Source organism: Quercus robur, chromosome 11 (genome assembly GCF_932294415.1).
Source record: "Quercus robur chromosome 11, dhQueRobu3.1, whole genome shotgun sequence".
NCBI lineage: Eukaryota > Viridiplantae > Streptophyta > Magnoliopsida > Fagales > Fagaceae > Quercus > Quercus robur.
In genome coordinates, this window is record NC_065544.1 from 50,836,725 (window position 1) to 50,854,952 (window position 18,228).

General features: G+C 39.4%; 1 protein-coding gene and 1 pseudogene across 1 annotated transcript; both read left to right on the forward strand.

Annotated features, from left to right (window-relative positions):
- Positions 1 to 8,760: 8,760 nt before the first annotated feature.
- LOC126705184 (F-box/kelch-repeat protein At3g06240-like) lies at positions 8,761 to 9,824 on the forward strand. Its single transcript, XM_050404107.1, has 2 exons — positions 8,761 to 8,837; positions 9,053 to 9,824. Exons 1-2 carry the CDS (start codon positions 8,761 to 8,763, stop codon positions 9,822 to 9,824), a joined length of 849 nt encoding a protein of 282 aa, XP_050260064.1.
- A 2,450-nt stretch (positions 9,825 to 12,274) lies between these two features.
- LOC126705185 (probable 26S proteasome non-ATPase regulatory subunit 3) lies at positions 12,275 to 17,878 on the forward strand (annotated as a pseudogene).
- The last annotated feature ends 350 nt before the right edge of the window (positions 17,879 to 18,228 follow it).

Sequence of the window (18,228 nt, forward strand, 5' to 3'; positions counted from 1 at the left end):
CCAAATAAAGTTGGCACTTGGGGTTCCATAAATTATTTAGTATGAAAAATATTTGGGATTACCATCCTTGGTGGGTAGAAACAAGAAAGCAAGCTTCAATTATATAAAGGAATGAGTGTGGAAAAAATTACAGGGTTGGAAGGAGAAACTCCTATCACAAGCTAGAAAGGAGGTTTTAATCAAAGTAGTTATCCAAGCTATCCCAACCTACACTATGAGTTGTTTCAAACTTCCTTTGGGGCTTTGTTCAGAAATTGAGAGCCTGATAAGAAGATTTTGGTGGGGTCAGAAAGGTGAACAGAGAAAAATTCATTGGGTGAAATGGGATACACTATGTCTCCCAAAGAAGGATGGTGGTATGAGCTTCAAGGATTTAGCCAACTTCAATGATGCTCTCTTGGCCAAATAAGCGTGGAGATTACTTCATGATAGGGATTCTCTCTTTTATAGAGTCTTTAAAATGAAGTTTTTTCCAAATTGTAGCATTTGGGAGGCTCAAGAATCTAATTCCAGTTCATACGTTTGGCATAGCATTTTAAAGGGTAGAGATGTTCTACTAAAGGGGGCAAGATGGAGGGTTGGATGTGGAGAGGCAATTAACATTTGGAATGACGCATGGTTGCCATCACAGGATCATCCATGGGTCCTATCTGATACGGTACCAGGTTTTGAAGATGGTAGAGTTTCTGACCTCATCAATCTGCTTACAAGAACATGGGACTCAAGCTTAGTGCATGGATTGTTGTCACCTGATGAAGCTGCCTTGGTCCTCAGCATCCCTTTAAGCCGTACCCTAGTGGAGGACAAGATCATTTGGCCCTTCAACCCCTCAGGTACCTATACTGTAAACTCAGGTTCAAAATTTTTAGCTAAACTCACTTCTATGCATGTTCTTATAGTCAATCAGTAGCAGTATAATGAAGTGTGGAATCAGATTTGGGGGCTAAATGTTCCTAACAAAGTGCGGAATTTCATGTGGTGAGTTTGCAAAGAAGCTATACTAGCAAAACACAACTTAATGCGAAGGAAGATCTTATCGGAAAACAAGTGTAAGCAGTGCGGGGTTGAGCTCGAAATGGCAACCCATGCACAATGGGAGTGTGCCACGTTAGATGAAATCTGGGAAGCTATTCCAGGCTTTGAAGACCGAAGACAGCATGACATTTCAAATGTTAGAGATCTAATTAGATTGGCCCATAAGAAAAAGAAAAATCTGGACCTCATGGCCATGGTGATGTGGACGATATGGCATCGGCAAAACCAACTTCGTGTAAGCACAAATGATTTTCCCAAAGCACAGGTTCACCAACAAGTTTTGCAAGCCCTTACCACTTTCCAACAGAGCCAACACTCCCTTGGTCATCCTTCAGCAGTCACCCGACCTCAGCCCCGTGCTCAGTGGAGTCCGCTTCTTGCGAATTGTCTCAAATTGAACTTTGATGGGGCCATTTTTTCGGAGTTGGGCAAGGCTAGGCTGCGAGTGGTAGTTCATGATTGCCAAGGAAATGCTATTGTTTCACTGTCAGAACAAGCTCCTCTGCCATTTTCACCGATCATTGTGGAAGCCATGGCAGCAGCAAGAGCGATGACCTTCACATAGGAACTTGGAATCACAGAGTTTATACTTGAAGGTGAATCGGAAGTGGTGATAAATTCTCTTCGAAGCAAGGAAGCCTCTTTATCTTCTTTTGGCCATCTTCTTAAGTCCGCCAAATCCTCTCTAGTTACCAGTAAATGTATTGCTTTCTCCCGTGTTCATAGAACTGGTAATAAAGTAGCCCATAACCTAACTCGACATGTAAGATATGATAGAGATTTGTCGGTGTGGGTGGAGGATGTTCCACTACACCTATATGATGTACTCTTTGCTGATATCAGCTGATTTTTAATACAAGTAGTAGTTTTCATTCTCAAAAAAAAAAAAAAAAAAAATCACAATCATAATAAAAAAGTTGCGAAATAATTTATATATGGATTTTGCTATTGGGTGCCTTAAGGGCACACAATAATTTTCATTTTTGGAATTTTTTTTTTAGGAATTGAAAAATTGAAAAAGTATTAACAACTTTTTCAATTTTTGAGAAAATGTTTCTAAAAATGGACAGCTTAATGTGTGCCTACCGGATCTTTTATATATATGTAATTTTTTTTTCCTTTTAAAATTTGTAAACAAATTTAATCTTTTAACTTTTATCGTCCACTCGTTCACTCATCGTCATCTACATAACTTTCCTTTTCTCCGCTTTACCATCACACATAGACATAGCCATAGCCACACAGCACAGGTCCATCTCTCCCAAAATGCCATAGTTACAGGCCTTAGCTTTCACTCTCAAACGTAAACCCCACAATGATTTCCTCAACCAAACCCACAAAATCAAGCAAAAAGTTCACGTTTTTAACAAGCATTTCTGCTTTGGTCGCTCAGCACTAGCAGCATCATCTTCTTGTTCTTCTGCTGCTATATATCTTCAGTTCATTTGCCTCAGCTTGTTGGTGAATCCAACCTCTTTGGCTTTTTGGGTATGATACTAAACAATATGTCTCAAACAATGGAACCTCCTCATCCTCGTAGGATCTTCCGACAAAAGAAGGACCATCTCCCACACGACATTGTACTCAACATCTTGGCAAACCTGCCTATCAAATCAGTCCTAAGATTTAGGTGTGTTTCTAAAACCTGGGACTCCTCGATCACCACTCCTAGTTTCATCTCCACCCACCTTAATCTTGACAATAACAACAACAACTTAGCTTATCTCATAAATCTTGCTTCTACTCCTGTTGGTTCTCATTTTAACAATACCACTACTTTTAACAGTACCATCCCAAGCTTTATCGGTGGTTACGACCCCACATTTAATAGGATTTCGGAGTACCCAATTCCCTCTGGCTTTCATTCATCTTATGATTCTTATTACTACACAGCCGATTCATGCAATGGCTTGGTGTGTTTCACTCAACATGGATACCATCCCACTATTACTGGTGCTATATATTTGTGGAACCCCAGCATTAGAAAACAAAAGAGGTTGCCTAGTTTTTCCTTAACCCCATATGTTAGGTTTTCTTTTTTTTGATAGGTAATAAGACTTTTATTAAAAAAAATTGAACATCATGTTCACGATGGTGAACACTTTGAACAATGAAACAAACACAAGAAGATCAAGAGCTAAAAGAAATAGAAACTAAAAAATCAGCTATAGCAGTACAATTCGTACACCCCCAAATACGAGCCCAAAGAAATAGAGTACGAAAAAGTAAACATTTTAGATGTTCCAACGTTCTTGCCTTGTCTTCAAAAATGCGGGCATTACGTTCCTACCAGACTAACCACATTAAACATGCCGGGACCATGTTCCAAATGATTGAACGATGCTTTCCAAACCAGTTTTTCCAAATAAAGAAAAAAGATTTCACTGACCTTGGCATTACCCATTGAATCCCAAACACTGCAAAAACTTCACATCATAAGGCATGAGAGAACTTACAATGAAGAAGAAGGTGGTCCACTGATTCCCCATCACAACAACACAAGCAACACCTATTAACCAAAAACTGACCTTTCTTAATAAGGTTGTCAATAGTGAGTATCCCATCATTAGTTGCTATCCATAAGAAGAAAGACACCCGTTTAGGCATCTTAGTATGCCATATACATTCCCAAGGAAAGGCATCAGTGGTAGGACTAGATAATAGCTTATAAAAAGAGCGCACATCAAAAACACCAGATGTAGTCAATCTCCAGACTAGCTGATCATCCCCCTCACCCCTCGGCATAGAGGAATAAATAAACTCAAAGAATGAGTAGACAGTGGTTGCCTGCCAATCTTGAGGACCATGACGAAACAATAAATTCCAGCTCCTACCTCCTTCTGAATTTGATACAACCAAGTTAGAGACCCATGCTTCTTTAGAAACAGAGCAATCATACATGGAAGGGAATAGTTCCTTCAAAGGAGTAGGCCCACACCATGGGTCATGCCAAAAACTAACACGGCTGCCCTCCCCCACATTAAACAAAATCTGGCTAAAGAACTTCTCTGTTCCTTCTTTAATACTCCTCCACATCCCTTACCCGTGAGCACCTCTTACCCCTCTAGTGCACCAACCTCCTCTCGCCTCTCCATATTTGTTTGCTATAACCTGACGCCATAATCTATGATTTTCTTTTCCAAACCGCCACAACCACTTCCCAAGCAAAGCCTTGTTAAACAGCCCAACTCTCCGGATTCCCAAACCACCACATTCAACTGGCAAGCATATCTTATCCCAAGCAACTAAAGGATATTTAAAAACATCCTCTGAGACCCCCCAAAGGAAATTCCTCTGAATTCTTTCAATTCTTATAGCCACAGCCTGAGGGATAGTAAATAACGATAAAAAGCAGGTGGGAAGACTCGATAGGGTATTTTTTAACAAAATAAGCCTACCTCCTTTCGACAGATACAGCCTTTTCCATCCAGCCAACCGTTTCTCATTTTTTCAATAATAGGATTCCAAATTGATGAATCCTTATAGTGTGGCCCAAGGGGCAAGCCCAAATATCTCATAGGCAGAGTGCCCACCTTGCAGCAAAGGATACAAGCCAAACCATTCAAATCCCCAACATCACCAACAGGAACAATCTCACTCTTGCCTACATTAACTTTTAGGCTTGTAATAGCTTCAAAGAAGATCAACACCATCCGCACATATAATAACTGGTCCCTAGAAGCATCACAAAACAATATAATATCATTAGCAAAAAGAAGGTGAGAAATATGGATACCCCTATGTCTATGGGACCCCGCTTTAAATCCACAAAGAAAACCACAATTTTCTGTCCTCTTCAATAGTCTACTCAACACTTCCATAATCATAAGAAATAAAAGCGGAGATAAAGGATCCCCTTGGCAAAGACCACGAGAACTACCAAAAAAACTTGTAGGAGATCCATTAACCAGAACAGAGAATTTAACTGTAAAGATGCACGCCTTAATCCACCTACTCCACCTTGCCCCAAAGCCCATCCTTTCCATAAGGTAAAATAGTGCATTCCAGTTCACATGATCATAAGCCTTCTTAATGTCCAGCTTTATTATAACACCAGGAATACCACTCTTCAACTTGCTGTCTAAGCATTCATTAGCAACAAGAACCGAATCAAGGATTTGTCTCCCACCCACAAAAGAATTTTGAGAGTCGGATATCAATTTATCTATAACTCCTCGAAGCCTATGAGCCAGCACCTTAGCCAACAGTTTATAAAGGCTACCCACAAGACTAATAGGGCGAAAATCTTTGATATTTACTGCATTAGTCTTCTTGGGGATCAAACAAAGAAACGTGGCATTAAGAGATTTCTCAAAAACACACTGACTGTAAAAATATTTGAAGAAAGCTAATATATCCCCTTCTAAAACACTCCAGCATTTTTGAAAGAATGCCATAGTAAACGCATTTGGCCCAGGGGCCTTATCGCCTTCCGCTCCTTAAGAGCCTCAAGAATCTCCTCCTTCTCAAACTCTCTCTCCAACATAGACCTCTCAGTTTCGTCTAGACAAGCGAACTCTAACCCATCAATAGTAGGTCTCCAAGTTTTTGGTTCCTGATATAATCTCTTTTAAAAATCTACCACCTGATCCATAGCATCTGACTCCTCCTCAAAGAGAACGCCATCCACCTCCACTCCCCTAATCTGATTTGTTTGCCTATGGGAATTGGCAATTCTATGAAAGAACCGTGTGTTGTTATCACCTTCCTTGATAAAAAGAGCCTTGGATTTCTGCCTCCAAGAAATCTCTTCTAAGGAAGCTAGAAAATCTATATCTGATTTAACCATTAACCTTCTAGCCCTGTCCTCTTGAGTCAACACCTGCATCTCTTCTCTCATGTCAATGTCTAAGAGCTCTGTCAAAAGAATCTTTTTCCTAAAAGCTACATCTCCAAAAACGTGCTTGTTCCAATGCTTTAAATCCCTTTTAAGGGCTTTCAATTTACAAGCTAGAACGTAACTTGGAGGTCCTATGAAATGATAACCATTCCACCAATGACGAACCTTATCCACAAAACCCTCCACTTTTAACCACATATTTTCAAATCTAAAAGGGCTCTTCCCCCTCGACATACCACTAGCCTCTACTAGCAAAGGACAATGATCCTACACCACCTTGGGGAGAGTTCTTTGAGTCACATCTAAGAAATGCTCTTCCCAATCTGCTGTCATCAAAACTCTATCAAGTCTGGACATAGAAGGACTATCAGAGTCTCGAAACCAAGTATATTCACCTCTACCAAAGGCAAATCAATCAGCGAATGTTTAGCAATGAAATCCAAGAATGTAAACATGGCTGGACTAAACGAGTTACAGCCAAGTCTTTCAGCCGGGTAACGGATAACATTGAAATCTCCCAACAAGCACCAAGCCCCAGCCCACCGTGATCTCACTAAGTCTAATTCTGCCCACATAGCATCCCTAAGACTTCCATCAGTCGGTCCATACACCCCTGAACAAATCCATTCAAAGCCATCTAACACACCCTTCAACACAATAGAAATTGAAAAACTTCCAACCACTGAATCTACTCTCTCAAAAACCCGTCTATCCCACATCAGAATAACACCCCCTGATGTATGTATGGCATCTAAAGCCCCCTAGTCTACAAAAGGGCTACCCGAGAGACTTTTAACCAAGCTGGAGTTGGTGCTGTCTAGTTTAGATTCTTGAACACATACGATATCACACGTCCATTCCCGTAAAAGATTCTTCACAACATCTCTCTTATGAGAATTATTCAAACCCCTCACATTCCATGACAACATTTTTAAATTCATTTACCAACAAATAAACCCAAACTAGAGGATTTTAAACTGCCTCTAGAACTTCTACTAGAATGCCCATCGTAATTAATAGATGAAAACAAATTTCTTAACTCCCTCATCCCCTTTTGGTTTGAATTGCTTACCTGACGAGTAGTAACAGCAGTTGCTTGCTGCTCCCAAACCCTTTCAAGTTTTTGAAAAAAATCAATACATTGTCTCTCGCAACAATCAATTGGGAAACCCACATAAGTACCAAAATCTCAAATCATCCTACTCACCCATTCTGAAGGCTCCAAAACTTCTTCCACTGAAATCCCATCTGAACCATCATCCATAGAGACGAGATCAAGAGAACCATTTGGGTCCCACAGAGCCAGAGGTGTAATGACCTTAGGATTAACAGCCTCCTCACCCTTACCCGAAGGCAAAGAAGCATCCCAAATCAGTCTAGGAACCTTAGAGTCAACCAACCCACAACCCACCTTAGAAATAGGAACATTCAAGTTCGAACCCACCCTCACTTGGCTCTAAACCTGAACTGGACACCCAGAATTTTCAACGGTTATCACACGAGCTCCAAGACCTGTATCGGCAACCAAAGACCCAGTCCCTTGGTCCACGTTTTGATCAGCGACAACAGGGGAGTGTGCCGGTGCTCTATCGACACTCAAGCCTGCCTCCACAACAGTGCTGTGATCATCTGAACCCGAAACACGATCGACGAGCTTCATATCGGTCACGAGTGGGTCGCTCAGTCTCTCGCCGGAGCACTGGAACTCCCCTGACTCTTCCATGTGAGCCAGTTCCTCATCGGACATCATATCGGCAACTGGGAAGCCACCTAGTCCCTCGCCGGAGCTTGGGATCTCCCCTTTCTCGTCCTTGTGTGTTCCCGATCCTTCCCCAGTCACCCACTCAGAAATTTGCAAGTCATCGGACCCATCACTTATACAGATATGACTTGAAATGTCAAAAGAGGGCTGGCCCAACCCATTCTCACGATTGGGTTGGTGGGCTTGATTGGGTTGGCTTGCAATGGGCTATAATTTACCCCAAGAAACAGTCTGCTTCCCCTCACCCACTAAGTCAATAGAAATTTTTAAACAAAAGTGGGCTTGGGTCCATTTTAAATGACTTGCACAGACAGACCTACCAGCTGTTGACACATTAGCAGATATTGTCTTTTTGGAAACATCATCAAATCCCCCCCCCAAAGACTCAAACTAATTACGCTGACCAGTTATATTTGGAAGATGCTTCACCAACCGTAAATTACTCCCTTTATTATCGAGGCCATTTAATTTTTTCCAAACTGGGGGTTTTTGCATGTCAATTGCTTTTTCAAACTCTCCGCCTTCGGCCACCACCTTTTCCATCGGTCCAGCATTCTTCTTCCCCAAAAAATAGTCACATAATCTTCTTCCAAACAAAGTCCAACCACCTATCTTGGTCCCCTCTGGAACTCGTAAGCAACCCCTTCTTGCACCATTGTGGTATTTAGAGATTTTCACAAATAAGCCGCCCTTGTTAAATCTATTGGTAAACTCCAAAAGTTTAGAATTCTCAAGTAAACGTTTGAAAAAAGGTTGTTTTCGAAAGTTCCACTCATCTAGGTCTGTCAAGCAAGCAATAATCCAATCCAAACCCAAACAGCCCACCCTAAGGGAGCCATGGAACTTACCCCGTCGTTCATGAATAGCATAGGAATCTATCCTACCACCATCAAAGGCTAAAGAAAAAACCTTTGAATCAATACGAAAGACAGCTGAAATCCTCTCTAACCCCCCTGACTGTGGTTTAGGCTTGGGCTGTTGAGGTTTAGGTGGCTGTGCAAGAGTAACGGTGGGCTTGGGTTGGAAGGTTGAGGGAAGTGAAACGTTAGGTGGCTGTGTGGGAGTAACGGTGGGCTTGGGTTGTAAGGTTGAGGGACGTGAAACGTTAACAGTATGGGAAGCTATGGGTACAGGTATCAAGGGGGGTGGTGGTGGTCCTTGGCCAAAGGTCGGCCAAAAAAATTGTGGTGGTGAAAAAAGGTAAAGGGGGGTGATAAGTGTTGTAGGGATGGCACGTTGGTAGGGATGGTGGTGGTAATGAAGGTGTAAATGGATGCCTAAGTTGTACAGGTTGTGGTGGAGGGGGTTGTGCATATGGTGGTGGTGGTATAAGGGTGGGGTAAGGTGGTAGAGAGGTCATGGTAGAGAGGTCAAGGTGATAAGATTGCAAATTTTTTCACATATTGTATTTCTAGGTTTTCTACTGGATTTGCTTATCAGTCCAACACCAATGACTACAAGGTTGTTAAGATCTCTCAAATGCGTGTTGACTACGATGAGATTGAGACTGAGGCTGAGGTTTACACATTGAGCTCCAACTCTTGGAGAAGGGTTGAAATCTCATTGGCAAACACTGTTTTGAGCTTGCCTCCCGACAATCACACTGCCACATTTGTTAGTGGAGCTTTGCATTGGTTGGGAAATGATTGTGAAGCCGCTTCTCATTACATGATTTTGTCATTTGATGTCAATAATGATAAATTTGGAGAGATAGCACTCCCTCATGTACAACAACAACAACAACTGCTACCACAAGGTGTAATGGCAAAACTATATCGTCTGATGGCGTTCAAGGGGAAACTGGGCTTCATTACATTGGGTTACTTCAGATTCGACCACGCTAACGAAGACGAATACAATGACTTTATGAGGTCGCATACACCTCATTCATGCTTCATATGGGTGATGGGGGAGTATGGTGTACATGAATCATGGAGTAAACTTTTTTTTGTCCAGTTTGAAAATGTTTTCTCTGTAAGTTTCTTTGGTTGCACCAGTCGTGGTGAACTGCTAGTTATAAAGAAGCTTAATCCTGAATCCAACACTGAACGGAGGTTCACAGTTGTTTTACTTGACCTTGAAACTTCACGTGAGAAGGATCTTGGTTTCCAAAAAGTTCCAGATATAGCTACTACTTTTATGGAAAGCCTTGTGTTACTTGATGGAGCAACTGAGCTATCTGGATAAGAAGTGAAATCGTCAGTGATAATCATGGGATTTTGTTATGTAAGTGTGATACAAATGAGACCATTTTCATGTTTTTCCTTTGGTATCATTTTGTTTTGAGGTACGCAGAAAAGTATTGATGTAATTTAGGTGAATTTTATTCTTGATTTATATAAAAAAAAAAACTTAATGCTTCTTAGGAATCTCATATTATGCTTCATATGCGTACTGTGATCTGGTGTTGTCTAAATCCTAGAGCAACTGCTGTGTGCTGTGTGCTTTGATCTGGTGCTGCCTGAGCCTATGAGCTGTTCTAGTGCTGTGTTAAGTAGTGACTATGTGTAATAAAAGCTTGTTTGCTTGTACGAACTAATTCAAGACCACTTAGACCAGTTGCAATTACTTTGGCAAATGTGTATGTTGATAAGGGCAGTATTATGCTATTTTAGTAGTGTAGCAGATATTAAGTGTGTGTTTGTATTCAGCTTCTGCGTCCACGTTTAGCGTTTCCTGCGTTTCAGCTGTTTTTTTTTTTTTTTTTTTAGCCGCACTTGTTGACTTTTTGTCCGTGAACAGTGCATTTGTGCACTGTTTATGAACCCACAAATTACACTTTTCAGCAACTTTTTCATTAAAAATGGGTCCCACGATACTATTCACACATTTAAAAATTATTTTGCTACAGTGTTTTCAGTTTTCAGTTTTCAGTTTCAGCAAAATAAGTTCTATCCAAACACACCCTAAGTTTAGAGCATGTGCTCCATTGTTGGAGCATGTGACTGATTGGTAGGTTGTTAGAGGTAGTTATGCCAGCTGGCATAAGGAGTTACTAGATCAGCTAGATAGTTAATCTACTTACTGGTCAGGATGGTACATACAAATAGGTATTTGGCTTTGTAATGAGATCATGCAGAAATTAACCAACAATTTTGTTTTGTGTTCTCTCTTCTCCCTCACAATTCTTGGAGGTCAGTCATATCCTCCAATATTTCAATCAACCCTTAAACACTACCTGCCACCGAAGCTCTTAACAATTCTTGTGGCAATTTCATGAAAGGATATGACATTTTACTTGTAACTTTTTGTGTGCCTCTCTAATGGTGTTGTAACTTGTAAAAGATTAGATTAAAGACCTAACTTAAATCCAAACAAATAAAATAAAAACGGAGTAAAAGAGAGCAAAGACAAGAAGCCCTCAGATGAGAATGTTTGATTAGATTAGAGATCTTACTACTTTCCAAAAAAATAAAATAAAAAATGGAACACAAAAGAGGGAAGAAAAGAAGCCCTAAGATGAGAATGTTAAAAATGGGACGTGGAAGTTCTTGTTTGGGGAGCAAAGGCCCAGCAATGGTCTTGTGCTTGGATCATTGATCAGAATGATATATCTTGCTAGTGGCTGCAGTGCATTTGCAATGCAATTTTAGTGACAAAAAGCTCATTCTACCGGAAGACAAACATTTACAAGAAAATTGAGCTTGTTATATCTCATGGGGATTGCATTATCTCATTCCCGTGAGAGAAAGATTGAGATAACAGATAGTGCAGGAACCACTTCTTAACCCACTACTTTGCAAATACCTTCATAACAACTTACATGGTCAAGCAGAGAAGCTTAGGTCAAAGGCACCTTTGTTTGAAGCCCATTTAAAACAACAGGTAACTCTTAATTGTTTTTAGTACAAAGCTATGTGCCTATTTCACTTTGTGGTTACTGACATATAGGTTATGGTTCAGATTTCTGCAGGAGGCCAAGTTGCATAGCTGCAACTATATATTAGCTTTTTAGGGTTCAGTCCAGTGATAGTTATAATTATTGCAAAAGGTTGAACAATTAAGCCAGAGATAACAAACATAACATGACAGCTTATCGAAGACATCTTTTAATGGCATTCTTGTCAACTCTGCACTGCAATATGAACCTCTACACACAGTTATATATTCCTATAATTGTTTATAATTTCATATATCCCTAATTTTTTATTTTTTAGTTTTGGGTTTTTGCATTATAGTCTAAATTTTGGTGACTGATGTTGAATTTGAGGAATTGGCGATCTGGGTTTTGTTTGTTTTGCTCAAATATTGTTAATTGCGTATTAAAGTTTAGATTTTGCTGTGGTTTTGTCACTTTTGTGAAATTGGTGTTTCTAAGACAATGAACTTAGCCACAAAGTAGAAATATGCTTTCTGAAATTGGTGACCTGGGATTTGATTGCTTTGCTCATATATTGGGAATTGCGTGTTGAAATTTAGATTTTGATGTGATTTTATGAATTTGGTGTTTCTGATACAGTGAACTTAGCCATAAAGTACAAAAAAAAGGTTTTGCATTGCACCTTTATGTAGCTGCCCATGTACTTGGATGCACATTCTTGAGAGTTTTTATTGAATCCATTTTAAATTTATTATTTTTAAAAAAAGCAACTTTATGTCGCATACATGTTTTAGATTTGGCGTTTATGCATATATACATGAGTTTAGATTTGGAGGGGATTGCATCTCTCATCTAGACTAGTGCGTATAATTGAGAGGTGCGATGTATTGTGCGTGTGGTTCATCTTACCATGGCGCTGAGGCGGAAGCTGAACGCAGCTGTGCTCACTACACTCCCCAATTTCACTCTCATCCTAGGATTTGAGTTGCATGGTTGGTTGTTTGCATATCTTCCCAAGGTAATTTTGGGGGCATTTTGAGTTTGGGTCCTTTTGTGATTTATGCTCTCTATATTCATTCTTGGAATGGTATATTTTTTTAAAAGCGAATAAGTGAATACAGGAATTGGCAGTTTGCGCAATTGATGATGCACCTAGCATATTCTGATGTTAAATAGTTGTAACTGAAAGTAGGGCTAAATGAATTGAGCCATTGATAAACAGCTCGGGTTAAAGTCGATAAAAAGTTCGTTCATGTTTTTTTATTTATAAACAAGCTAAGCTTGAGCCTTTTTAGGCTGGCTTCATAAACAAGCTGAGCTCAAGCAAAAAAATTCTCAAGTCTAGCATTCCTTGGAAGCCAGAACCAAAACCAAAACCATTCTAGTTAGTAGTTACACATTGGACTTATTTAACAGCAATCAACCTATCTCCATGATGTTTCATCCAATTCAGAATTTCCTCAAATGTTTCCCTTTGATGTTGACTAATTGGATCAAGCAACTATGATACCAATGATGATGAACCTAACTGATTGGAATCAATATGACTGCATCTAGTTGGATCATGCATTTTTTGCTAGTCCTCGAAGCCCAATTTTTACCAACCCATTAACACCCATAATTCCTTTATGTGCTACTATGCTCCAATCAAGTAACTAATGCCAGTGTGTGTGCCATATCCAATGATGCCAAATGTTTCAGCCTTTCCACATGGTTTTCAAGTGAATGAATATGGTAATATGAATGAGGTTCATATGAAATAGGTTATTGGAAATTAAATTCCAAGGCTGGCAGGATTTGATTTGCAATCCAATTTCTAATTAACAATTTATAATTTTGTGGGAGTATTCTAACATATGTTTTATGTTTTCTAGGAGTTTAAGCTACTTTCGGATTGGATTTAATAATCATCATATACTTAGTAATTTTTTTTTTTTTTTTTAAAGTTTAGAAATATAATGACTTTTAGTATTACAGAGTCACAGACCATTGCATTTAATATTGTTGAGCAACCTACATTACAGGAATAGTTAGTTGAGAATTATTTTCATTGTAATCAGAATTTATATATTTTTTTTTGATAGGTTAATCAGAATTTATATATTGAATGCTTTTCATGCTTTTGAACACTAAACACTGTTAAAGATTGGTTACAGGAGGATGAACATGACATGGATGTTGACACTGCTACGTCTGGGACTCAAACTGTTGCAAAACACTCCTTGCAAAACATGACATGGATGTTGTGCTAATATTTCTCATTGATCACAAGAGATACAATGAGGTTAACCTGGTTAGATTGCTTTTGATGTCATTGTGGTTTTTAACCTTTTGAATCATTGTGGTTTTTAATATTGCTTTTGATGTCTCTCAGGCTAGCTTGTGTGCCTTGGCTACCATTGTTTGATTGAAGAACATGATTAGGAGAACCGTTGATGTTCTAGCATCCAGGCTCTACCTCTATTATTCTCTTAGCTATGAACTCACTGGGGGTCTTGATGAAATTAGAGGGTTAGTTTTCTTTTGTCATGACTATCTGATTATCAGGGATTAATTTTCTCTTTATCAATGAGGCAAATATGTATTGAATTGAATGATATTGTCTCTCACTCATACTGATTGATTGTACGATTAACTTGGACATTCATGCATTAATAGCAACCTCCTTTCCCTAAACTGTATTGTGACCTTGCGCCAAGACAAGTTGGGTCAGGTAAATTTTATTTATTTTGATATGTGAGTTGGATTGGATAAATTTGTAATTGATAGATCATATGTGTCTATATTACCGGGTCTTATATGTGGATATTGGCATGATGTAGGAAACACTTCTTTGCCTGATCATTACAACTTATATGACCAGGCAAAGAAGCTTATGTCAAAGGCACCTCGATTTGGAGCCCATTCAAACCAGCGGGTAACTCTTAATTGTTTTTACTACAAAGTTGCCTAGAGCCTTGTGGTTTCAATTGACACCCCCCCCACACCCCCCCCCCCCCCCCCCCCCCCCATGGAAAAAGTGCTTGGGGGTTTAGGTGGGAAGGGGTTTAAGCTATTAGGGTTAGCAGCATATTATAACTCTCTCCCAAAAAAAAAAAGTTGTTACTAAAAATCTATATGCCCATTACACTTTAGGGTCATTGACATGTAGGATGTAATTCATATTTCTATGGGAGGCCAAATTGCATGTCTGCAACTATGATATTAAGTTTTTAGGGTTCAGTACAGTGATAGTTATAATTATTGCAAAAGGTTGAGCAATTAAGCTAGAGATGATAACATGACATTACATAGCTTATCGGATGCTCTTTTAATGGCAATCTTGTCAACCTTTTGTTCCCTTCATCATGCTTGCTCCTTGGCAACCCCATCACTAGTCTTTACTAAATATATTGTTACCTATGTCTGCTTCATATTACATATGATTTTAAAACTTTTATTGTTTGTTTGGATTGAGGTGGAGGGAGGGGGAGTAGAGTAAAGTTTATCCAAAATTAGCTTATTTTCAACTAATTCTACTCTACTCCCCTCCACTAGCCCTCCCTTGTCTCTCAATCCAAACAGGCCCTTAGGGAAATGGAAAATGTGAGAGAGATTTTGGTTCATGTCAAACAAAACATGGATGGACAGGATCCAATTGCTGTGGAAAAATTACAGATAATAGTGGAGGAACTATTTTTCTTTCTTTATTCGGATGAGGGAATGGAAGGGTTTCTTAGTTTCGAATCTCATTGATGGGGCAGTAATTGTGGCTTCTATTTAAATTGTTTCACTTATAAGCTGCACATTCTGAAACAACTGTTCACTCTTGCAGTTCTTCCGCTACCTTTTCTACCTAGGAAAGATTAGGACAATTCAGTTGGAGTATACAGATGCAAAGAATCCCTCTTGTGGCTGCTCAGAAAGCCCCTGTTGCTGCACTTGGTTTTTGAGTTCAATGTCACAAATGGGCAGTCATTGTTTGCTTACTGCTAGGAGAAATTCCTGAAAGGACCGTTTTTACACAGAAAGGCATGGTGCAGGCTTTGAGACCATACTTTGAATTGACAAATGTAAGTCTTGGTTCCCTGTACTTGAGTTTTTCATTTTAGTTTTTCCATATAATATAGGGCTGTCAGCAGGTTGGACTAAGTACAGAATGTAGGTATAATGATATCCTAGTTCTAATAATATATACCTAAATCCAAAAATGCAGACTGCTGCTTTAAAGTTGTGGCTGAGTTTTGATCTGAATTAAAATGTAAAATCAGATAAGAAAGCAAATAATATACTAAAAGAAATTATTTTTTAAATAAAACGGCTAAATTTTCACAAGTAAAGATTATAATTTTTAAACATGTAAAATTTCATGATTAATTTCTAAAATCAGGTGAAATTATATTGATTCTACTCTACCCTAGTCTCTATTGAATCTGATTATAAGTAAATCTTAAAAATTGTAGTCCCTCCTGCATATCCATCTTTTCTTTGGGATATGTCCACATTCTAAAATAAGTTTATAAGATGATACTTTTCATATTTACCTAAAAAAGTTGTGCCTTATTGAAAATTTTAAAAAGTGTTCGATAAATTATGCTTTTATATGAGATAAACAAGCCAACAAATTTCATATAAGTCTGGTAAGCAAGGGGTTTGGAAGTTTAATTCTGTTTCCAAAGATTGGAAATCTCTTTCTTGGGAGATAGGCATGAGACGCTCCTGGAATATCACCCTCCGAGCACGAGAAATGGCAGGGGGGTTGTATTCCCACCTCAGGAAGTTATTGAGGTTGTGCAATGGTCTACATGTTTGGTAGGGCAATTTTTTGATAAACAGTTACCATTTTTTCTGGTAAAGTGGTCTGTTTAGACTTTGTGGAAGCTGTTTGGTGGGGTGGAGGTGTTCACTTTTGAGAAGGGCCTTTTCTTGTTCAAATTTGTTTTGGTTCAAGATCGGGATGCTGTCCTTAATTCTAGATTATGGTATGTGGCCAACAACCTCTCTTTCTTTGAAGATGGCAACCTGGTTTGCAACTTAGTAATCTAAAGTTGGGCAAAATTCCTATCTGGGTGAAATTTTTGCAACTGCCTATAGAGTTATGGACCCTCAAGTGCTTGAGTTATTTAGTAAGGGGTGTGGGAAGGCCATTATATGCTAATGCGGTCACTTGACAACACCAGAAGCTTGGATATGCTAGAGTTTGTGACTTTGTGTGGAAGTTGGATTTGATGATGAACTTCCTGATTTCTTGGTTGTTGAATTGCCTGATGGAAAGATCTTGGAAGTTGGAATTGTGTATCCATGGAAGCCTGAAAATGTTTGCATTGCAAAGCGTTTGGTCACTTATCCAAATTCTGTCCTTCTAAACGTTCCAAGACTTGGGTTCCCAAGGATAAGGGTCAGGTTCACAGAACCTCCCTCCTCTCTGTAGATATCTGTGGCTGGGGGTGGAGGAATTTCTGTGTCACCTAATAGATTTTGCCCTCTTCAGGTTGGGAATGTTAATGATGAGGGGGGGGGGGGGGGGGTGGGGCGGGGGGGCTACAGAAGCAGGTCTCTGTCCTCAGGAAAGATGACTTGAGTGCACTTCAAGATATAGCTAACATTTCTGAGTCCGTGGGTGGTACTGTGAATGATGTTGTCCTTGTTCCTCTAGATACTGGAATAAAAGACCCCAATGTTGCATCTGTGGTGTCCCCCGATCCTAGGCAAGGAAATAGGAGGGTCACTAGAGCTCAAGTGGCTGCTGGGAAGAAAGTTGAAGGGTGTGAGGAAGGGGCACCAGTCCAGTTCACTCTATTGGAATTTCTGGATGCTGCCATAGAGAAGGGAGCTAAACTAAAGTCAATAAAAACTGTGAAAGCCATGGAAAAGGGTAAGATTGTGCTTACCCTGTTAATACTCCAATGGTGAGTGATGTGAACAGTTTACTTGAAAATTGTTAGACGATAGTGTTTTGCTGGAATGTGTGGGGTCTAAATGATCCTTCTAAACAAAGAGAGGTAAAGAAATTAATTAGGGATCAAAGAGCTGATTTGTTTTATTTAGTTGAGACAAAGGTTAGAGATAGGAATGGCTACAGATAAAAGAGGCCTTATTTCCAAATTGGGGTTTCCTCAATAATTATGATAATCATGAACTAGGAAGAATTTGGGTTAGTTGGAACACTAATATTTTCCATGTATTAATGGTGTTAAAGGCTGATCATGTTATCCATTGGGAGGTGGATTTTCTTTCTAATTCAGCAAAATGGGAAGTGCCTTTTGTTTATGGTGCATACTGTGGTTTTAAAAGGCAGGAGCTGTGGCAAGCCATTTCTGGATTACAATGGAGGACTAGAGATAGACCTTGGGTGGTTTTGGGGGATTTCAATGTAGTTAAAGACTGGAGTGAGAGGTTTGGGGGATTGGGAAACCCTGGTTTTGAAGCTGAATTTTGCTAATTGGATGGGTATTCAAGGACTATTTGATCATCCTTATATTGGTGTTCTGTTCTCTTGGAATAATAAGACAGATGCTACTGCATTTTTGACTAGGAAGTTGGACAAAGCCCTCAATAATTCCGTTTAATCATCTGTTTTTCCTTAGACTTTGGTTGAGTTTTACCACCTGGGATTTCAGGCCATGCTGCCATCTTTTTCTCCCTTTTGCCTGTGCAGAATGCTGGTCCTGAACCTTTTAATTTCTTTAACTTCTTAACTGCTAACGATCATTTCCTTGAAATTGTAAGTTAAGTGAGGTCTTAGGTTGTTCATGGAACTCCTATGTTTCTCCTCTACAAGAAATTAAAGCT

Excerpts from the sequence above, each read along its gene's own strand:
- LOC126705184 (XM_050404107.1), top strand. The coding sequence starts at position 8,761 with ATGGGTACAGGTATCAAGGGGGGTGGTGGTGGTCCTTGGCCAAAGGTC. Across the intron at positions 8,838-9,052 it reads AATTGTGGTGGTGAAAAAAG|GTTTTCTACTGGATTTGCTT; the intron begins GTAAAGGGGGGT and ends TTGTATTTCTAG.